The 24191-nt window shown below is 41.5% G+C and overlaps 1 protein-coding gene across 1 annotated transcript in view; it reads right to left on the reverse strand.

The window, feature by feature from the left end:
- Nucleotides 1-24191, reverse strand: part of PLXNC1 (plexin C1) — a 139006-nt gene that overhangs the window by 53052 nt on the left and 61763 nt on the right. The window contains 9 exon segments of the mRNA XM_032493616.1: nucleotides 613-654; nucleotides 656-799; nucleotides 923-1123; nucleotides 4226-4313; nucleotides 6699-6878; nucleotides 9612-9751; nucleotides 20108-20209; nucleotides 20351-20453; nucleotides 22475-22562. Coding sequence (XP_032349507.1) covers nucleotides 613-654; nucleotides 656-799; nucleotides 923-1123; nucleotides 4226-4313; nucleotides 6699-6878; nucleotides 9612-9751; nucleotides 20108-20209; nucleotides 20351-20453; nucleotides 22475-22562 — 1088 coding nt within the window.

The following is a 24191-nucleotide window of genomic DNA, read 5'->3' on the forward strand; positions in this document are numbered from 1 at the left end:
CACTATAAAGGGAGATTTCTAAAATGTTTCGCTTCCCCATGGACTCACATCTTTATTGTGGGACATAAATATACCAGTGAGGGACCCTCAAACATGTCTGGGAAAACCAGTGAGGGACCCTCAAACATGTCTGGGAAAAGATTAAATGCAGTGAGTATGACTTTGTGGTGGAGGAAACAGCCCATGACCCGTAGATTATCTGGTCTCCACTGGACTCTACTGCCACTTTCAGTGTTCTGGAGAGGCCCCCTAGTCTGGGTTTCTGCTAAGACATGTCACCTCTGCATTTGGAAAAAGAATGACAGCTTATTTGTTAATGGGTCTAGAGATTCTGCTTGCAGATGCTACAGTCTAAATGTATGGCTAGGACAAAAGCTATCAAGACTCATTAGTATTATAAACAATGGCATGCTCAATGCTTTGACATTCGAACAGACACGTGGATGGATTCCACAAGCTATTTTGGAGGAATAATGCTGAGGCCTGTAATAGCAGCTTTGTTTATCTTCACTTAAAGTGAAGATCTCAAGTCCATACAAGATTCTATCCTGGCTTCCAGTTTAGCCAAGGAAATAAGGTAAAACCAACAGGTAGGACTCTCAGGTGACTTACGAGAACTTTCTTGGACGAGGCAGCAATGCTGTTTGCGGCAGGTGATGCCATTAATTTTGCAGAAGATGGTGGTGAGATCTTGATTTCTAGTTATATTTTCAAAAGTGCAATTTAATTTCTCCCCTTTTCCATAGAAGAGAGTAATTTCAATGTCTTCCCTAGAAATGTTGAAGTTATCATTTTCTTTCTGTGAAGAACAAGGAGCAGATGAAGAAATCAGGGCGCTCGTAGAAACCCACAAACATAAGCACACCTCTCCGGTTGAGGGGAGCATGTCCCCACCCCCACCTCTGAAATGAGAGAGACATACTTGAATTTTTACTTCCAATTCTGTGTCCACCTCAGGTTCAGCCCGATACCCCGTAAATCGGGGGTCGTCAAGGTACTGCAAGCTCCCACAATCCAAGTAGGTCTCCTGGACTCTGAGCTTCACAGTGACATTTGTACGCCCTTTTGAACTCAAAGTGGGGGCTGAAAACCTGCAGTGAGTTGCCTTACAGTATTCAGAGACCTGAGGGAGAAGAAAAGAGCATTTTGACGGCTTCATCAATGAATCTGAGCTCTGGGATTGAAGAGCTTAGTGACCTGCACAACAGAACCCCTCTGTGCCTCTGTTTTCTCCTCTGTAAAATGGGGTAACAGTACTACCTTCCTCACAGGGCTGAATTAGCCCTAAATTAAATGAGAGGAAGTTTCACTAAATTAAAGGAGACTCTGTGCAAAATGCTCACAAATCCATATAAAAGAGCTCTCAACAAATGCTAATGTGATTAATAATATTATTAGTAATAATGAAAGTAGAATAATTAGAAATAATGAAAGAGGTCACACAGTGGGAAAAAAAAGGGTACTCAGACAGAAGCAAGCTAGAGAAAGGGAAGACTCTCCACCATCGGGCCTGGGTGTCCATCAAGGCATCAAGGAAACTCCAGGAAGAGGGGAGCCGGTCCCTCAGCCAGGCTGGCTGCAGGCTGAATCACTCTGTGCTGGGGAACCTCCCGCGGTGCTTTAGCAGAAATCACCAACCACAAAGAGGAAAAGGCTTTGCAGGCCTAACAGGAAACAGGGGAAACAAAAGTAAAAAGGACAACACGGGGCCCATGAAAGGAAGAGCGTGAAGATGGGAACCAATGCAGAGTGCGGCCCCTTTACTGGCTTCCTTAAAACAAACAACCCGGCATGAATATCGCCATGTTGTTCAGGTCGGCAGAGAGCGGGGCAGAGAAAGCTGCTGGGGAAGGGAGGCTGACAAGTGTTCTAAGGAAGAGTAGCTACAACTTGTGAACAGAAATCTGCCTAGTAGGGAGTGTTCCTCTTTGCCCTTTCCTGTCTAACACTGGAATTTTCAAAAGGGGGCAGGAAGAAGCGACAGGTGGGAAAATCTGACGCAAAGCACTGAGATGTGGACCAGCCAAACCTCCCCTCCCAACACCTTTCCAAACTACTGCCCTGAATCTCTTGTTTACATCTCACCTGACACGAAGAAAACCACGAAACCCACTGCCTCTCCCTGCTCAGCAGCCATAACCCTAGCAGGCTGGCTTTCGACTAAGGATGCCTTCCAGAAAGATGACTGGTGATGGGGTCACCCTAACCCCAGTGCTCTCAACCCTCTAAATTTCTGCTCTAGTGACCAGCTACCACTGTTGAAAATACTCTTCTCCTCTAGTTTCCAGCAGCTTCTTGGCCACCTTCATTGGCCATCGTATTTTTTTTCACTTCTTAAAATGAAGCTCTTCTACAAGATTCCATCCTAGGCACTCTTCCCTTCTTCCTTCGCGCCCTCTCTCCCACAATGTCACCTCCCACTAATGACAATGCTACAGAGATAACCCGTCATGCCCAGCTCTACTATCTCCCCACACTCTGGACCTGCCATTCCGACCACGGCCCAGGACCGCTCAGCCCGGAGGACCTGCTGACGCAGGCACCCGGACGTGTGTGAGATGTCAGCAGGTCTTCCTGGTCTTTTTTAAGCTACTGCTTCTTTGTATGGTCCTGTGTACCGTTTCCAAGATAATCATAAAAATACCTATACTCGTGTCACCCCCTGCTCACAGTGAAGATCTTTATCTTCAGCAGCTCCGTACTGCCTACAGAATTAAGGGCAAAGTTTCCAGTCTGATACTCTCTTATGGCCCAACATGGTTTTCCAGGAATCCCTCTGGCTTGTTCCTGACCCATCTCTGGGTTCCATCAGGGCTCACTGATGTTCCCACCTGGGGCCTGTGAGTAACTTGTCATCCTCAGCACCCAAAATCGCCTCCCTGCTTCCACTCGTCCAAGTCCCACCCGTCTGGCTCCACGCCACACACTTGCTTAAATCCAACCGGATTGAATTCCTCTTTCATGTGGAAACACCTAGTGCCTTCTCGGACTTAGCGTGTCTGAGCTGGAAGGGAATCAGAGGACTTAGAACCTCATGACATTCTGTGCTCTCAACTTTCAATCCCAGTGTAGATTAGCCATCTCCCTCCATGCAGGCAATGTGAGTCTCTCATTTCTCTTCTGCCCCTGCAGCCAGCAAAGTGTTTTGCCCACAGCAGGTGCTCAATAAATTCTACTTGATTTAGGGACAGTTTTGGGGAGGGAGAGCAAGTCTACTCACAAGTACAGGCAATACCTCTGGTCAGAGGGTCAGTCTATATGAACCATTAAGCAGGATATGCTGACAACATGGAGACGTGGTCTGGAATCAGACACAACGTGAGGCTTGGCACTGGCCCCGAAAGGTGTCAGCAGGCGGCCCTGCGTATGACAAGGCTCTAAGGAGAACCTAGGAAGGCCTCCTGGATCTCGGCCTGAAGCCACAATGGTCCCAAGCAGAGGCCAGGTCTGTGGCCACTCACAAATCTGCCAGCTTTGGCAGGAAATAGTCTGGCTGGGCTTTATCTTCACACCTCTCGTGAAGGAAAGACAGAAAGGGGAAGAAAGCGTGGGGGGAGTGTTTGAGAAGAGCTGAGAAGTACACTCAGAGGCCCCAACATGCATCTGAGATCCATCATTTCCTGTGACAGGGACCAGGTGTGACTCATGTTGGGGTCAGAGCTGAGTGAGGGGTGGGGACCAGACCCCTGTGTGGGGACATGAAAGGCAAGAGGAGGTGAGGTCAGGCGGGCACCAGACCAGGTGGAGGAGACGAGGGCAAGAGAAGGAGAAGCACATGGCAGGGCCTCTGGACTGAAGCAGGTCACTTTACCCCTGAACCGCAGCTCTGTCTGTGCAGTGGGACCACCACCACCTACTCTTCACGGAGATGCTCTGCCTCTTTACATCACACCTCAGCCGCTCACAAGGCATTTTCACACATATTCATAAACACTGTCTCATTAACGTGACTTGCCACAAATCACACACGGAGGAAATGGCAGGTCTTGTCACATCAAGTTCACTCCTCTTCCCTCTGTGCCACAACTCGGAACACACAAGTACAAGTAGGAGGTCTTATTATTTCCATTATGGCACAGATGGTATAGATCATAGATCCTGCAACAGGTAAATGCTCATAATAGCACAAAGGCACAGAAGCAAAAAATATCCCAACAGATTTTAGTGTGACGAAAACAAAATCATCCTTGACAGTAACTATTATTACAAGCAGCTGAAGACTTACACTTTCGTTTTCTTTCGGTTCATGTGAAATGATTAAGTTGTCAATTACATCAAAATTTCTGCCCATGATGGTTATGTTTTGACCACCACTGCAAGGGAAAAACAGTAACAGGAGTTTCACAGATAAACACACAGGTATTTTGCACTGATGAATAAACCTATCAATGTATTCATACTTAATATTAAACTCAGTTACATTGGAGAGAAAATTGATGAATTTTAATTGCAAATGCAGGATGACTTTACAGGTCTTTTAATGAGCCTGGCCACAGGGTTAGCATTTTTAAGATACACAAATATAAAAATTCAGGTTTTAATTCTATGAAAATGCCCAAATTCTTTTATAGAATTTTGAGTTCTGTTGTGTCATTCTGCCACATATAATGAGATCATCAGCTGTACCTTGAAAAGGGTTCACTAAACAGAATTTTGTTTGATTTCTGTTTAATCTATATGAAGATTCTTCAATCTTACAATTTTCAAGATCAAACTCCCAACCTACCAATTACATTTTATGTAGAAAGACACGGAACACTTTGGACAAGGTAAAGTTATAAATGACATTCAAGTCTAAATTCCTATTTGGTAAACCATATAAATAACAGCTATGTTCATCTCTCCAAAACTAAGCCAAATGCTTTCACAGATTCTTAGCACATAATTGCAGATAAGCAAAGTGGTCATTAGATGTGAAATAAACAGCTGTCCACAGGGTTACTAGACACTCATTCCAAGGGACAGGAGTCTGGGTCGGTCAGCTTCGTGGGCCAGCGGGGCCCATGAGTACAAGACCAGGAGGTGGGCATGAGCAGGCCAATTTGTGTAGGGCAGAGGGAAAACACTGAACTCTGAACCTTCCATCCATGAGGGTGAAGGCTGAGCTGGCCTCATGCCAGCCTGTTACAATTCCTAGAAAACCAAACCAACACGCTCTGCCAATGGCCAAGCTGCAGAGCCACACTCTTGCCCAGCAGTAACCGAGAGACACACAGAATGTCACAGGTGACAGGACATTAAGAAGCCTCTTATTTTATGACAAAGCAGAACACGGGCGGCCCAGAGCACAGTACCCTGGGCCAGACTGCCTGGAGCTTGCATAAGTTGTTTGAATGCTCCATGCCTCAGTTTCCTCATCTGGGAAAAGGGCTCCCCTTGGGAGACTCCTTAAGCTTGTGAGGGTTTACTGAGTCAAGAGATATAACACACCAGGCATGGGGGAAGTGCCACATCAATGTTTACTTCTATTTATAGAGAGAATTTAGACCCATGACAGAGTCCAAACCATGCTAGAGCCTTGGTTTGGAAATTTCAGTTTTCCTTATACCACTGTTACAGGCCGAAGTGTTGAAGTCCCAGCCCCCAGTGTCTCAGACTGTGGCTGGATTTGGAGATAGGACCTTTAAAGAGGTAATGCAGGTTAAATGAGGTCATTAGAGTGGGCCCTAATCCAATATGACAGGTGTCCTCATACAAAAAGTAGATTAGGACACAGACAGGCACAGAGGGAAGACCACTGTGAAGACAGAGGGAGAAGACAGCCATCTAGAAGCCTAGGAGAGAGGACTTGGAATAACTCAGGCCTGACAGCACCTTGATCTTGTACTTCTAGCTTCCAGAACTTTGATGACATAAATTTCTGTTATTTAACCCATCCAGTCTGTGGTACTTTGTTATGGCAGCCCCAGCAGCCTAATATAGCCACCTCTCACATAATCTTAAATAAGAATATTAGAAGTGATTTTGCACTTTCTTTTTTTTCTTTTTAACAAAGCTTCATCTGCACATTCACCTAGACAGTACTTTGAAAGTTAGTTTCATGCTGTGTTAGGTGGAGAAAATATCTCTAGGGTTATATTCCAAAATCTCAATGTGAATTTAAATTCAACTAGGGGGAGAATTTTTTTCCCCTTAATATCACGGAGTTGTCTGAAAGGGGTTCTTTGGAATTTCCATATCTCACTTAGGGAGTATCTTTGAAACGTAGATACTGTTTTTAATTTAGACAGCTCCCAATATCTCCTCAAATTATTCAAAACAGCTTATTCTAAAAGTTATAAAAGGAAAGATGTAAGAAAGAAAAGGTTTGGAGTCATGGGCAGGAGTGAAACATCGTGAAAAGGGTTATGTATTTGTATCGGAAACTTAGGCATGGTTACTTCAATCGAACATGTTTTGCAATGTGTAAGATTTACACGATCTGAAGAGAAACCAGAGTCTGAACAGACGTTTTAGCTGTGAGTTTCCCGGCAGCCATGGCTAAGAGTAAAACAGGATGGACTCACACTGTTTACTGTGATGAGGGGAAGCAAACTGTTTATCAGGCATGTGTTTGTTTTCTAAGAACAAATCCTAAACTTCTGCAAGGAGGACTTAGACATGACAATTATTTCTATGTTTATCTGAGTAAATTCCATGATCTTTATGCATGTGACCCTTTTAACCACAACGAGGGAAAAACATGTGCTAGAACATACCTGATCCAGGTGGTGGCAGGATAAATGAGGGAGCAGTGTGGCAGGGCGATGTAAGACAAGGGTCCCACGGAAGAACAGTTCCCGCCATCAAACTGGATACATACATCCTTCATTTCTTTTCGGCTTGATGGAAGAGAGAACTTCATATGGGTGTCATTGAGCACATGGCGAACCTGTATCCTAGAAAGGGGCAGAATGAGAATTCTTAAACGACACAGACGCTTAGCACAGTCAGTTACCTAAGGTGACAGGATATGAGTTTCACTTGAACTACAACAGCTCACAAACTATCCGAACAGCAGCAGGCCCCTGCCGATTAATCAGGGCCCACTTGTCCAGCTGGGGCATTAACTGGGGAGGGGTTCCTCTTTCTTTCATGCATTTTTATGTTTTCATCTGCATCCCCATGGGAAGTGGGGAAAGGAGATGTAACCATTTTCTTTATGAAGCACTGCTAGAAAGTGGAACGGACTGGGTATTAAAGTCTATTAAGGAATTACCATTAATTTTGTTGGGTTGATCATGGCACTATCTTTATCTGTGAGAGAGAAATCCTGAAGTATCTCTGAGTGAAAGTACACGATGAGATATCCTGAGATATGCTTTAAAAACTCCAGCCACCATCCTTCCCTCACTTCCAAAAATGCAGAGGAGATATATGAAACAATACTGGCAACACGCTAAGTTCTGAAGCTGGAGGATGAGTACAGAGAGGTTCGTGACATTCTTCTCTCTTGCGTGTGGCTGGAAATTGCCATAGTGAAAAGCTTGAAAAAAAAGAAGTCCCAGTCAAACACTGGTGGGTAGAACCCAGCCCCGGGCAGGGATGGGGATTCTGCAGTTCAACGAGCAGGGAGCTTAAGACTAAAGTCTACGCCAAGAGCCCAGGGTCTCAGGATGAATCAGCACCAGAGCCAAGCTGCCTCTCGAGCCCCTCCAGGCTGGCACTGAGCTGGGACTGTCCTGGGTGCTCCCGAAATCTGCAGGGCGTGCCCTCCACACCCTTCAGAAGTCAAAGCAAAGCCTTCTGCCACATTCCCTCTGAAACTGCAGCCTCCTCTGTACATCACATCTACAGTGACCCTCTAAAGCACAAGTCATGAAGACGGAGTTTTGTCCAAATAATGCCCAGTATAATTAAGCTACATGAGAATCTATTATTACCACTTAAAGGCTATGTGCATGATTATCAACTTTAATGCATATAGCCTTTAAAGTACTAATAATAGATTCTAACAATAAGGCAAATTCAAAAAACATTCACATCAGTCTGTACTTACATCACCTCAGATTTACATTCTAAGGTTTTATATTCAGAGCAAAGCTCTAGGAAATTCATTGTAAAATGGCTGATCGTTAAAATTCAAACTTGTTTATCAATTTTGGAAGGAGACAGACAGAAATGTGGGTCATTCCACTACTATTCTTATATTTTTCTCTTCAGGATAACTAGACATTTTAAAATACCACCTTAAAAGATTTCGGGATTACGGCACGAACTCAGGTATAAGATTAACTGGGTATTATGTTTACTGCTTGTGAACTTGGGTTCACCACACAGATGTGGTTACTGAGATGCTACATGCAGAAAGGTCTCTGAGTCGTTTAATCTAATAACTGCAGTATCTCAAGACACATTCAGAATTGAAATGAAAGCATAAAGAGTCAGAAACAGGGTAATGCTCTGAAAAACGGCTTATTTTCCAGTGAAGTTGATTGCCTTTCAGTGAACACACAGGTGTCTAACTTCACAGATTTCACTACACAAAATAAAAGATTTTTGCAGCAAGGTATTTTGCCAGGATAAATGGTACAAAAATACCTATGTCGCATAGATACAGCCACTAATGTGCACTTGATAATTTCAGTAAATAGTAGAATCTAGGAGAGCCCCCAGCGAGCAGCTTTTCCCATCAAAAGGACAGACATCCCAAATTTACTGCTAGGAACAGAAGGGGATGGCGGTTACACACCGCAAATGAATTAAAACAGAGAACTCAGTAAATAAGTGTGGCAGATTAAAATGCTGTACAAATCTATTTTCAGAGTTCCAACCAAGACCCCACACTTCAGTGGACTGCCTTCAATGCATTTCCATGATGAAAACCAGCTCAGTGTTATACTTCGTGTAGACTGCAACATCTTTTACTTCAAATTAACTCACACTTATCAAGACTAACAAGCAGAAAGCTCAAATTATCTATTATGTTATTATTATTACAGCTCTTTGTGGGGGAAACATTTGCACAAGGGTGTTAGTCAAACACTAAAATTTTCTTCTCTCAAAGTTTCACTGAAAGGGTGTGTTAGGGGAATGGGGTCATAGAAATAATGATATTCAAACGGTACACGGGCCAGATATTAGTGTTGGGGTGTTTTGTTGTTGTTCTTTTTTTTTTTTTAAACTAATATATGTTCTATTTAGTTATTATCTGAGCCTGAAGCTAATCCAATAAAGAAAAGGCTATGAAGAATAAAGTGGATCCCAAAGTTTCTTTTTCCAACTTTAGGTAATACATTGGAGGAGAGGCCATATTTTCCCAACAAATTCCAAGGTACTCAACTAATTTTCTAAGTGGGTCATCTTCAAAATGATGTTTGCTCCTCAAAGTACTGGATTTTGTTAATGAAAACAAATCAAGGCACCACACAGGCAACATCTTGAAATTATTGTGTACTGATATTTCGGGGGTAACATGGGACAGATTCTCTCACAATTAACTTCAAATGCAGTGTCTAAATTATTTTACTTACTGAAATTATGTTTCATCATATATGCAAACTAATTGCCTCACTTTGGCACAAGGGAAAAAACTGACTACATAAAGAGTAGACTCACAGTACTATCCCTTTGGTATAACTTTTAGCTTTTCACTACATTCCCAAGAATAAATGAGTAATATTTGAACTCACACATCCTTATCACAAGTACTGGTTCCTTTCAGAATCATTGTGATGTTAGATGCCTGAGTAAAGTTTGCTCCTGTGACGATCACGTTACTTTTCCCTAAGGTCGATATTTTCTGTGGCTCAATGGACTTAATGTAGAAGACCTATTGGAAATAAAAGATTAAAACACAAGATCAAAGCTAAGAAATGGCATTGGCCCAAAAACTCTGTTTATGCGCTGCAGTTCGAAGAAATCACTGGGAAATTACAACATTTTGCAAACACAAGCAGACACGTGTTTAATGAAATCAATGAATTCAAGGAAGAGTGCTGAAGATTCATGTCTCTCAACATGCGACAGCATGAGGTCAAACCAATTAGTCTTTGTCTTCGCAAGACAGTTGAAAATACAGCTGAAGAGTCTGACATTCTGTCTGAAGAGCGAGCTATCACTCGAGTCTCAAAAATGCTGGCTGCCTCACAGCCTTGGGAGGCTCACAAAATCACAATACAAAGGGGAAGACAAGGAGTCCACTGACTATAAGTCGTCAACAGACTCATCATTAAGTTGGAATAAATACCGTTCTGGATAAATTTAATACCCAAGAAGGCAGTTCCTATTTCATTTGTTTCAGTTAGGCTATTAGAATCAACGAGTATGCTGCAGGGGAAGAAAATCTCGAGAAATCAACCTGTTAAGCACCTAACGTCAAATAGCTGGATGCCTAAACTACTGTAGCCAACGGGTTCTACTCCACAGATTGCAGATACCACCATCTCCTCCTGGGTACCCATTAAAAGCTCCATCAGGGCTTTCTTTATTGAGAAAGTTTCCCTTGGAATCACCTGATTACTGGGTCCCCATACCATGCAGATTTATGCACCTTACTCTATTTGCAATAAAATTCCCCCCTTAAAAAACAAGCCCTTTATTTGATGGCAAGAATCATTTTCCCTTTCAAAGACAAAGCAATCTTGATTTCTTTCACTTTTCTCCTACAATGCTAATGTCTATCATTTTGACCATTTAGTTATTGTTTTGTAGACCATTTCTAGTAAGTCTATATTCTTCTACAACATGGTAACCAAACAGGACAAGATTCTAAGACTCTAGCCAATATAAAGCACATATCTTTAACATGAGTGAATTTTCATACTCACACTCTTGATATTTGACAAGCCCCAGGTCCAGATACGCTTAATCACGTGAAATTTGGCCAAGTCATAAAACATCGAGTATATCCACTTAGAGAATAAATCTAGGAAGAAGCTACTTAAGGCACTGGGAGAGCACCAGTCATGCCTCACACCTGCCTACCAGCTGCTTCTTGAAGAAGCCCCACTATTCCTGCTCCTTTGCACATATAATGCTCCTCACGATGGCCTTGCAGGCACTGCTGGGCTGTCCATCCCACTGAAAGGATGTTTCATCATTCTGCTCCTTGACAAACACAGGTGCTATATGGGAGAGCAGTCACCATTACTCATTATCACTATGGATTGGTTTTGCAGATTGAGGTAAATGCATCATTAATGTCATCACAGCAATGATGTAATGTGACAGAGAATTGATTTCGGTGGCAGAATTTATTTTAATCACTTAGTAAAGGACTTTAGCCCTGTATTTATAGAATCACGAAGGGCCTGAAAGGGTCACTTTAATTATTCTGTTAGAGTTGACTGCATTTTATGGGGGAAATTATCTGCAAGAGTGGTACTTGGAATGGGGGGGATTAGCAAAGACTTCAAGATAAATCCCTTGCAAATGTCAAGTGTGTGTTGTATAGCAAAAGGCTTATACTCTTTGCTCTGACATGATGACAGCTAAGTGAACATGTATTTATTGAACACCTAGAGGATCCCTAGGACAGCACTAGGTACTGTGGGAGACATATGCGTACTATGTCAGGAGTTGGCAAACTCCTGGATTTGCCTGGAGTGACCCAAATCCAGTCCATCGTGTGTTTTTGTACAGCCCATGAAAAAATGTCAAAAGAACATTATTTCATGACATGGGAGAACACATGAAATTCAAATGTGAGTGTCCATAAATAACGTTTTTGGGGAACAGAGCCACGCCCACCATTTATGCATCGTCTGTCACTGCTTTCACGCTACAACGCAGAGTTGAGTCTTTGCAAAGAGACCGCATGGCTCACAAAGCCTAAAATGTTTGTTTGGCTCTTTGAAGAAGAGAATTTGCCGACTCCTGCACTAGAGGGGCCACTGTCTTCTTAGGGAGGAAAGATAGACTGTGTTTTTGTTTTATGTAAACCTCAATGCAGACTCACATTTATATCCAAGTCAGCTATGATTTCTCAGGTTTCTTTCGAGATAGCCCTTCTCACTTCTTATATTTAAACGGTTGACATCTGCTCAAGCAAGATTTCAAACCGGCCAAGTAAATGCTACTTCTTTGCTCTCAGTAGAGAATAAAGAGAGCCTTATAACTAACCTAAAAAAGATTTTTCAGAAGGGGGTTATAGTTTGCTCTGCAGACACCATCAGAGGACCTGCCACATCACCTTATCAACTTTTTATTTCCCCTTGAGTAGAGACAGCCTTGCTACTTCAAAAGGATTTCATTTTAAAACCTCATTGTTTAGAGAAGTTTCCACTGGCTGTCTAGGATGGGATCCAGCCCGGCCTATCTCGTGAAAGCAGATGCTTCTAGTCCGCTTGCAAACAGGGTCAGATTAGTTGTCCTTTGTTTGCCTGGAGAACCTCTTTTAATCTTAATAAGTGAGTAAAAGAGCTACCAAGAGGACCTCATTAAATAAACAGTGCAAGTATATAAGAAGAAAAAACACAGGGTACCTATATGGCTGTACTGTACAGTTGCAACAATTCTTAGAAATACAGTATTTTCTGTTCCTGTAATATTTACTGATAAATGTTTTCAAAATCCAGTACAGATAAAAGGGAAAGAATGATCTCACCACACACTCGATATCTTAGATCTATTTCTGTATTTTAATCAAGAGTTAATTCACAACCTGAAATGAAGTAGTGGGCCCCTTAAGCTGACACGTACAAGGGGTTAATTTAAAAACATAATCTAGCTTGGTGCAAAGAGATTATTTAGCTCTATAGTGAGATTCCTCCCTCATCCTATGTCCAAGGATTTCCATTTATCAAATCAAAATAACATTGGCTGTAACCCTTATAGCTCTGTGTTGTCCAGCAATTAACCTTAGAATAGTCCACTTCCTGTCAGTTACATTTTAAGGACTTAAGAGTTATTTTTTACAGGCTGTACAATTTTAAACTAATAAAATACTATGTGCTCTGGTTGCTCATGAGTTTAAATCACTTCCTGTTTTGTATAAAAAAGCACATTAGAAACTGGTTAATTAGGTGATTACAGAATACCCAGTTTTTTGTTTTTTTTTAAACAAAGTCATTATAAGCTCCTGGAATTAGCAAAGAAATAGTTATCTTCGAAAAGGTCTAAGAGGATTACTCCTGACAGTGAGAGTACCTTTCGTGAAGTCTGACGTCAACACAATTCAAATTACCACGACATTAATGGAGAAGATACCACTATGATTGAAAAGAATATTGGAAAGAGGTACATTAGAAAGGCTTAGTTTATTAAGGCCAAATTGTACTCTATTAATCTGTTTTTTAAAAAAATCTGAATATAGCAAAGCTCTCTGCAAGCCTGGACCTGAATCAACACTCAGTAAAACATCTCTCAGATTTTCAGTCGTGAAATTAGTTCAAACAGGACTGGATAAAAAGTCACATGGATTCAAAACCAGCTGGAAATCTGAAACCAAAGGACATTAGAGAGATGAAAGGTAGCACAACTAATTAAAGGAAAGTGCCCTGTAGGGCCCTACAGGGGTGAGTATCTGATTCAGAATTATTTAACATCTTTATTAATGACCGAGAAGGATCGAACTAATATATTAATGAAATGTATAAATTGAGAAGAGTGGTAGCCAGCTGTGGAGATGGTAAAGTGTAAAAGGAAGTGAGACATGGAAAGAAAATGGCAAAATACCATTCTGCCAAAGAAAAATGAGAGCACTGAACAGAATGAAAAGGTTATATCCGCCTGATGTTCAGCCCCCAGGCAAATGCTCCTTCATGGGGGCCCCTGGGACTGGCCACATGGAACTTGGGATGTAACTGACACTCGGTCCCAGGAATTGTCAAGAGTCAGCATGTCGACCGAGACAGACTGGAGACTTCCAGGAGAAGGTGACAGACCAAGGCCCTGTGCTGAGCAATCAAGGCTCACTTCCCCAACCTGGGGGACTTTAAGGTGAGGCTGCCAAGGCCAGTCCATAAAGTTGTTACTCTTGGTCACTGACCCTTCCGAATGTGGCTCCTCAGAATCGGACAGGTGCCCGGGACTCTGTGACCAGGGAGGGCAGCTCCTCCTCCCCAGCAGAGACCTCTGCTTGCAAATTTAACCCCATCATTCAAAATCCACCCCTCTACCGAGTTTCAACTTCACCATGAGATTCTTGCTGCTCCCGTCCCCTGAGGGCCTCAGTTTCCCATCTTAAGCCTCTTCTGCTCTCCTCATCTTGGAGAATATGCCAGCCTTGCCTAGGTCTGCCGTCCTTCTCGTCCCAAGACTGGACATCTTTGTCCCACCCCAAGCCTGTGCACTGATGAGGCAGGCTCTGCCAGCCTAGAAGAGAAGTCCCTTCCAGAATGACTTTTATCATCATTACTACATGGTCTAACACCTGTTTAAATTTGATTGAGTGGTGATTAAAACCCTGGGCTCTGGAGTCAGACTGTCTGGGTTCAAATCTCATGTCTATCATTTATTACCTACTGACCCTCTGCAAGCCAACATTTGTCTATTAAATGGGAAAACAGGCCCATCGTGAGGCTTAAATAAAGGGACACTCTGAGCTCAGGATACAGCACAGGCTCAACAAATATGGGCTACACTATTCAACCTAGCACATCCTGGCATTCCTTCGTGTATCTTTTTCTGAGTGCACACTCAGATGCTTCATGAAAACGAATCTTACTTCCTCTGAAATACTGTACGTTCTACAATGTAAGCTCCACAGGGGCATACATCTTGCCTACCTGTCTAGCACATAGTAGGTGTTCAATAAACACATTTTGAATGAATGAATAAAGGAGCAGTTGGCAGCGAACCAGTGCAGTGTTCGGCCCATAGAATCTACTCTACAAGGTACATGTTAAACTTGATTTCACTTTTCAAGGCAGGAACCCTGAAGAGATGATGTGGACTGCCTGGGATAAGTTAAAATGCACATCAAAAGTGATGAAAGGAGGGAAGAGGAGTCGTGAGGAAGAGAAAGAATGTGAATTCTCCGAGAGCAGGAAGCATGGCTTTGTACGGTGTATTCCTACCAGGCAGTGACAGCGTATCGTGAAGAACAACAAATATTAGAACATCATATCATAGATCTTCACAACCTTTCCTTAAGCACAGGAAGTAGAGGGCAGCCACCTCTTCTCTTAGCAGGTGGAGGCACCAGATATAAGACTGTTAAGAAAAGGAAGGAAAAGAGGTTAGGACAGGGCAACTGGGCCAACCATCTCTGGCAGAGACTGGCCCTTATAGCTGAAAGCACTTCTCATCCAAAGGGCAAACATAGGTTTTTGAGTTCTCTTTCCCATTTCAGTGATGCTTTTCCTAACGCAATCCCCCCTGGCAAATGACGAGACATGTTTTGGGGTCACGGTCAAGGGATGGGTTGCAGGGTCATAAAAAGGACCAAAGTAGGATTGAACCAGGAATCCTCCTTATAAGTACCACATCTGTGGATGAGCAAATTAACACATTAAAGAAATAAAATGTCATGAAGAACATTCTAAAGCTGCTGAAGAACAAAGTCAAAACCCCAAGGCCTACTGTGTAAGACCTTCACCATAACTTATAGATCTATAGAGTCTACAGATGCAGGTTTCAGGGTCATTTAAGCCCTGTTTTGTTCCATAATTTCCTGCATCCTTCTGCTCCAGCCAAATTGAATTCCTTGGGGTCTTCTGTAATAGGTACCCCAGAATTTTCTGGCGACCCACTATGCTGTTGCTGATGCTAGTCCCTCTGCTGAGAAGACCCTCTCCTCTGTCTCAACGTGTCTCCTCCCTCAACCGTTGGCTGAAATGCCATCTCCATCAATCAATCCACCCGTCAATCAAAGACTTAACCAACTGCACTGATTAAGTGTTTTTAACTGCCAAGTACTGGGCTTAAATAAACAGGAATGACAAAGACAAGGCCCCAGGCAGAGAGAGGCTCTCTGGGTTTGTACACTTCCTGGTTCTTTCCCTAGGTTAATATTTTTTACTTTGTTTTCTTACTTATGTACTCATACATGTTCAAGATTCTTGAAACTGCTGAAAAGAGATGTGCCTGATTCATTTGTGTCCTCCTCATGGTATCCTTAGGGCTCAATGTAATGGTATCTACTAGGGGCTGGATAAACACCTGTAGGAAGAATCAATCCAAGCTCAGCACCAGGAAACCTAAGATTGTATCTGCACCATTCACAGCTCATGTTCCCAGTGCCTGGCATCTAGGAAACACTAGGTACACATGTGATACGGAAGATGCACTGAAGGAAAGCCCTTAATGGCTCCTCTGCTAGGAACAGAGTGGTGCTTCATTCAAGGCCAGCACAAGGACCAAAATGGAAACCTGGATTTACACATTCCACATGGTAAAGAAAAGAAAGCAGTGTATCACAGAGCATGCAAAATCCCTCCTGGGCAAATAATGCTCCATTCCTTATCAATCAAAATTAAGATTCCATTCTGAGTCACATATTTAAAGAAAATATTTCAGTCTCAACAAAATGTCTTTCTCCAAAGGTCACTCACAGAGAAGCACTGAAGATAGGTCTGAGCTTTTGTTTATATCCAGCCTCCTCCTGCTCTCTGGGTGACCCCAGTTCTTTTAACCACATAGTGTCAAAAGTCAGAAGGTTCAAGGAGACACAATACAGGAAACCAGGATGCAGTGACTTTATTTTTTTTTAAGTAAAGTTTAAAAAGTCATTGCTTGAGCTACTACTCAACAATAAAAAGGAACACACTATTGGATGAATTTCCAAAGAATTCTGCTAAAAAGGCCAATCCCAAAAGGTACATCTGATGATTTCATTTATATAAAACCCTCAAAATGGTAAAATTAAAGAAATAGAGAACAGATTAGTGGTGCCAGGGGTCAGAAAAAGGGAGTGGGAGTGAGGAAGTGGATGTTGTCATAAAAAGGCAACATGGGGAATCCGACTTGAAGTGACAGAGTTGTTCTGTGCCTTGACTGTTGTCACTGTCAATATCCTGGCTGTGATATTGTGCTACTGTTTTGCAAGATGTTACTATTAGGGGAAACTGCCTAAAAGATATATGAGAGCTCTCTGTAGTATTTTTTCACAACATGTGGAATCTACAATGATCTCAAAATAAAGTTATTTTTTTTTTCCAAAATAATCATGAAAAAGAACAAAGTCAAAAGACTTATAGTTTCCAATTTTAAAAGTTATTACAAAGCTACAGCAACCAAAAGAGTGTCCTATGGGCATAAAGAGAGACATACTGTCCAATGGAATAGGGTAAAAAGTCCAGAAGTAAACACTTGCATGTATAGTCAAATGATTTTTGATAAGGATGCCAACACCATTCAATGGGGAAAGGACAGTCTTTTCAATAAATGGTGTTGGGAAAACTGGATATCCACACGGAAAAGAATGAAGTTAGACCCTTCTCTTACACCATATAAGAAAATTAATTCTAAATGGATCAAAGACCTAAATGTAGGAATTAAAACTATAAAACTATATATAAACTATATATAATATATATATAAATTATAAATATATGTAATATATGTAAAACTATACATACATATAAAACTATAAAAAAGGGGTAAGGGATTAAGAGGTACAAACTACTATGTATAAAATAAATAAGCTACAAGGATATATTATACAACATAGGGAATATAGGAAATATTTTGTAATAACTATAAATGGAAAATAGCCTATAAAAATTTTGAATCATTATATTGTGCACCTGAAACTTACATAATATCAACTATATCTCAATTTAAAAAACAAGACAAAAAAAAACTCTTAGAAGAAAATATGGAAGGAAAAGCTCATGACACTGGATTTGGCAATGATTTCTTGAATATAACACCCAAAGCACAGGCAAGAAAAGGAAAAATAGATAAGTTAGACTTCATTAAAATTAGAAACTTCTGTGCATCAAAGGATGTAATCAACAGAGTAAAAAGGCAACATATAAAATGGGAGAAAATACTTGCAAATCATATCTGGTAAGAGGTTGATATCCAGAATATAAAAGAACTCCTACAACTCAACAACAAACAACAAACGACCTCATTAAAAAATAGGCAAAAGACTTGGGTAGATATTTCCCCAAAGAAGACACACAAATGGCCAATAAGCACATGAAGAGATGATCAGTATCACTAAATCACTAGGGAAATGCAAATCAAAACCACAATATAATATCACGTTACACCCATTTAAGATGGCTACTATCAAAAAATGAAACTAACAGTGATGCAGGTGTTAGGTATGGTAGTAATCATTTGCAAACATATCAAATCAACATGTTGTACACCTTAAACTTACACTATATGTCAATTAGATCTCAATAAAGCTGGAAAAAATGAAACTAACAAAAAGTGTTGGCAAGAATGTGCAAAAATTGGAACTCTTGTATACTGTTGGTGGGAATATAAAATGGCACAGCACTAAGGAAAACAGTATGGCATTCCTAAAAACGTTAAAAAATAATAGGATTACCATATGACCCAGCAATTCCACTTCTGGGTATATACCCCAAGAGAACTAAAAATAAGGTCTTGAAGAGATATCTGTACACACATTTACAGCAGTATTATTTTACAATAGTCAAAATGTGGCAGCAACCCAAGTGTCCATCAATGGATGAATAAATGAAATGCGGTACATACATACAATGGAATATTATTCAGCCTTAAAGGAAATTCTGATTCATGGTACAACATGGATAAACCTTGAGGACATTATGTTTAGTAAAATGAACCAGTCACAAAAAGATAAATCCTGGATGACTCCATTAAATGAGGTATCCAGAGTAATTAAATTCATAGAAACAGAAAGTAGAATGGTAGTTACCAGGGGGCAGGGGAAGAGAAAATGGGGAGTTATTGTTTCACGGGTACAGTTTCAGTTTTGCAAGATGAAACATGTTCTGGAGATGATGGTGGTGATGGCTGCACAATAATGAGAATGTACTTAACACTACTGAACTGTACACTGAAAAATGGTAAACTTTATGTTACATGTATTTCAACAAAATTTTTTTTTAAAAAACTGAAACAATAACAAAAGAGAAATTTAATTTTTTTTAAAGCCACTGCCTTTTTAATTCAAACACCTGTCACTATGTTTTAGTTTTATAAACCAACAGGAAGAGAAAAGTAGCTCATTACTTAATAAAACCCAAAAGACTTTAAAAGTCTGGAGATACTGGCACACCAAGCTTTTCTAATGTCTTTAATTAACTTCATAATCCATTCTGATTCACATTCCCTCTGCTTGTTACTTAATTCACCCGAAGTTACTATCAACTTTCTAGCAGTGATTAAAAATGTGCTACTTATTTATTTGGCATGTGACCTTAAGTAGCAGCAAAAGGATAAATCAAAGCCACAGATTAGTCATGAAATAGAAAACTGAGCCTTTAAGAAGACAACATGTTACTGTTTTTAATTCCTGTGCTCCCACTAGACTGAAGGTTAATGAGAGCAAGAACTTGTCCCTTTTTGTTTTTCACCACATGGTAGATGCTCAGTTAACTTCCGTCGATTGAATGAAGCCAGCACTTGTGTGCTAAGCTCAGACACCATGTTCTGCCGGGAAGTGTTTACATGGCCACATTCTCTCTTTTCAAATGTCTGCCAGTTGAGCTTGGTGATTTACTATGAAGAAAATAAGAGGAATTTCCAAGGTAATTTCATGGAAAGTGTTTTTCTGTGAAAAACATTTTTGAGAAGTGAAGAGAAATGCTTGTTTATTATATAGAAACAACTCTCCATTTTGGCACTATTAACTACTGGTTAGATCATCTCTACAAAGTAAAGAAAAACAATCCAAGGAGATTAGTTTGTATATTTTGCATAGACACACCCAGCCCTCAAAAATCCCTCAGAAATGCAATTATAATATGTGGTTAAAAATTGAAACCCCCTCAGTGCTGTGTGCTATATACTTCCTTCTAACTCTCCCTGAGTGAGCCACAAAGTCACCTTTAAAATTTTACTTCTACTGGAACATCATTTTTCATAATTACAGAATTTTAATTTCTTTTATGTGAGTGTACAGCCTTTGATTTATTGAGCCAACTAAATGAAACCTGGTTAAAAACCAAAGGTAAAAAAGGGAATTTTGGTAGAAAGTAAAACAGGGAATTTTTAAAAGGAACCCAAAGTAGTAGGAGTTGTTATTGCCATGTAAAGGGGGATTTTTCCCATTATTGATGCAAAGATAGGGTCTGACCTGCAAGCCTTGGTTAGTTCTGTTACTCTTATTTTCCTTGTATCTTCCTCCTCCTACTGTCTTGGGTGGTGCCCATTTCTCAAAAGCAACTGTACAGAGTTCCTGAAATAAAGAACATCCCTTCAACATCCAAATGGGTGGAAAATTCAGAGTTTGAAATAAACACAAAAGACAGGCTGGGACTGGGTGGCCACAAACATTTATTTTTGGTTAAGCCTTCTAATACCGAAAATGTTACTTTACCTGGCTTGTCTTGTAATCAGAAGGGTCACAAGCTGTGAAGGGATGGATACATTTTCTCTCACTTTTACACCACGCACAGCCAGTTCCAATGCATACTGGGCATCTGGCAACACGGAAAACCAACTTAATTCCTACATTTTTAGGAAAATGTTCATTCATATCCTAGAATTTCCCTCTGTGATGCCACGTGTGAGCACTTTACAGAAGAAAAAAGATCCCTGGATAGACTGTCATGAACCCAGGGGAGAGAGGACAGTCCTTTGACGCTGGGGAGAGAGTACTGACTCTGTGCCCTGCTCTGGGCAGCCCTCGAGGCTGATGGACCATCATTACACTTGCTGGGGTGTTGCTATGGAAACCTGAAGCTGGGGTCGCTTGCTGTGTCGGTAGATAATAAGAACCCAGTGAATCTGTGAGTTCTGAATCCACTTCTGCTATTTGTCTACCTTCAGGTAAGTTTCCCTCTGGAGACTGTTCTCCCCGCTGCCCTCCACCGTACCCCCAAGAGCCCATCCTCACTCACTGGAGCAGTAACACCGCCAAATGCCTGTAAGGTGGGAAACTAAAAGTATTTATCTGGCAAGCAGAGAAAACGGGGTGCCACTGTTTGCTTTTTAATCAAATTAAGGAAGAATTGTGTCTACTAATCAAATAACCTATCATGCATGGATAACAGCGGGAGAGTTGAAAAGCACTTAATAGGATAATCGGAGTCAGAGAAAGAACGATAAAAATGGAAATCGAGGTGGGTCTGGAAACGCCGCCAAGGGAGGCAAGAGGAAGCCTCAGCCCAGGGACAGGGGGCACTATTCGTATTTCATATATTCTTCAAAAAGTGCTGAAGCATCCTGAGGTTCTGACCTATAGAAATTGCAGGTTTGATGGGAGAAGAAAGTACAGACTCGCTTAAGTGCTCATCTGGCACTGAAGTGCACTAGAAGTAGGTTCATGATGTGCATGCCTGTCGCTATCCCCCAGGTGTAATGACTGTACTGAGTGCTTTTCGAAGAGGAAGTAGGCACCCAAGGAAAAGGGCACTCCCCTCCGGGGAGTTGTGGGTCTGAGGTCTGGTTTTAATTACATAGCTGTGGGACCTGGGGCAAGTCATTTCCTCCCGCTAGGCGCCTGCAACTGGGGATGGGGGAGCTGTACTAAGTCCAAACTCTCCTTGAGCTACAAAACTCTACTTAACTTCCCTCCTCTTTTTCCTTTTTCCTATTTTCATGGACTTCTGAGGCTTTCTGTATCAAGTTTGGTTTTTTCCTAACCTGAATTCATCCTGTTTGTTACAAATCACTGAACTCAGTCCCTCTTTCAAAGTGCCGCAGCAGTAAAGATGAAGTCCAGTGGCTCTTGTTTATACAGCTGTAGAGTGGCCTCCCAGCTCAGTTTCGAGTTTGAATGCACTTTCCCCGTGGAAACAAGGGTCCCCAGGCCAGACCCAAAGAAATCCACACGTGGTACTCACATAGTTGGTCAATCAAACCACTGAATGAACTATTGAATCAATAATAATCCAGTTTCCCATTTTTCCATGGGAACATCCATCCCATCTTCCAGCTGGAAAACCAGGAATCTGGGAAACACATTTCCTCTGTCTTCCCTCTGCTTTAGAAGCAAGAGTGAGGTGTGGCTAACTCAGCGGCGTATGTAGCTCAACAGGGCCAAACATGGTACGAAAACAGGGGGCACAATTCACACGTTCTTCTGATGAAAGAGACTGTCTCATGTCCTTCTCCTTGACTGTGACTTCCCTCATCTCATGCTCACTCTCTCTCCCTTGACTCAAATTCCCAAAGCCACTCTGATCAGGGGAGGACCTAGCAGCCCCCCTTCTCCTGTTACTTCAAGGCCATCTCTCCATCTGAGGAAAACATGTTTCCCTGTGGGTAAAAAACACCTCAGCACAGTTGTTTGCCTCTTTGCTGCTCCACCTTACTTATTAAGGCTTGAATGAGCCAGCTTATTAGCTAAGGGGCCCTCCTATCTCCCGTTAGGCCACGCTCCAAAAGGCACCTTGGAAAGTTCTACTGCACAAAAGAGTTCTTTAGGAAATCAAAGAGTAAAGCAAATAAATAAATTAAAGCCAATGAGAACATAATTAAATTTCAGATAAAATCTTACTCTCTTAATGATGAGCAGTTGGTAAAGTTGAATCTTTTTGACAAATGCCAAGAACCGAAGGAGACCGTCACGTTGACAATTAAAACATCTGGAACAAAGAAGGGGATAAAGTCATTTATGGTGGAGCCCCGCTATCATCAAGCAAAGCTGTAAATGCAAAAACTAAATATTTTTTCCCTCCTCCACACAGAAGGGGTGTGTGCACCAGCTGTTCGCGAACATTTCAATCAGTACGTGGATCCTTCCCGTGGGCCGTTCACGCCAGGCAGCCCAAGTGCACAGCACAAACCTCCAAACAGACCCAGGCCCACCTCGTGTTCCAAGCCTCCCATGGATAATCACTAGGAAAAAGCCATTTTACAGCCCATTTACATTTCATACTCTCCCCGGGCTCACTATCTCAGTTTGTAATTGGCCACAGCATAAGAATAAAACAAGTCACTGAGCGAGAACTGCCTAGAACATGATAACTACAATGTTAGAGAGGAAATCCTGCACCTTCAGAAAAATCCGCACAAGTATTTACCGAACAAACTCTAAAGTGTGGCTCCCCCAGGGCTGCGATCCATGATCTTCTCGGAGTCAACTGTTGCCAAATCTATGATGAAGGTTTTATTTTCTTTTGAAAACCTACCCATTTGTTAGAAAACCCCAAAAGAATAAAGTAATAAGAAAGATAAAAACTGCTAGGTCACCATTATAGAAATGGCATATTTCCTGCATTTCTTTAACATACATACTCTAATCAATCCAAGGGGATTCCCACACCCAGTTGTCCAGCAGAATCATTTGAGAAATTGATGAAAACATAGCTTCCAGGACGCATTCTTACATATTCTGATTTAGCAGGCCCGAGTAGGTCCAGGGAAGCTGTTTGTAATCCTCCCCATGCAATGACTGTATAACCAGGTTTGGGTGCCACAGCCTGGAGGGGTGCCTTTCAAATCCTGTTGTGTCCAGGGACCAGTGCTACCCTGGGATGTTTTCATTGTCACCCACTTTGGTATTAATATCTTCTTCCTTTGATGAATTAACTGGCAGGAGTAGATGATACTTTTAAAATGAAAACTCTTTCCTTGACAAAAATAAGAAGCTGGCCTAACTTTGCTGGCACCCCTCATTTTCTTACTGAAATTTTATTAGTCTGTGATTCCTAAAGTCTGAGAAGCCTTATATTAAGGTGCTTCTCTGCAGCAATAACATTCATTCTGAAAGCCTGGATGTCATATAAAATTCTGTTCACATAAAGTGAGTATGCATGAAATGATAATCCTCTGTTCCAAAGACGAGGAGGTTTGGAGGGCTGGCATGACCTCTCAGCAAGAGTATTTGAACAGACACTTGATAAATGTTAGTAGAATGAACACATGGACAGTAAGCACTGAGGGACTCCCTGAGAAAATACATGTCAGTGGAATCTCCAAGTGTCCAGTGATGGAGACTAGCAAAAGTCATACTTCTCTGAGTATCAACTGTGCACAAAACACTGCTGGGAAATGTCACAAGGAAATGAATATATACGATCTCTGCTCTGGAAGCATTCACAGTGATTCTAGAAGAGATAAAATAACTTAGGTGAAAAGACACAATGACAGTATAGTCAAGGAAACATCCTATGAGTCCATGTAGCACCTAGGTAATCAAGATCGGTGTGCCTGTGGGGGACCCAGAGGGTGTTGGGATGATCAGAGCAGAATCCGTCAAGACTACATAGAAG

This window comes from Camelus ferus, chromosome 12 (assembly GCF_009834535.1).
Source record: "Camelus ferus isolate YT-003-E chromosome 12, BCGSAC_Cfer_1.0, whole genome shotgun sequence".
Taxonomy (NCBI): Eukaryota; Metazoa; Chordata; class Mammalia; order Artiodactyla; family Camelidae; genus Camelus; species Camelus ferus.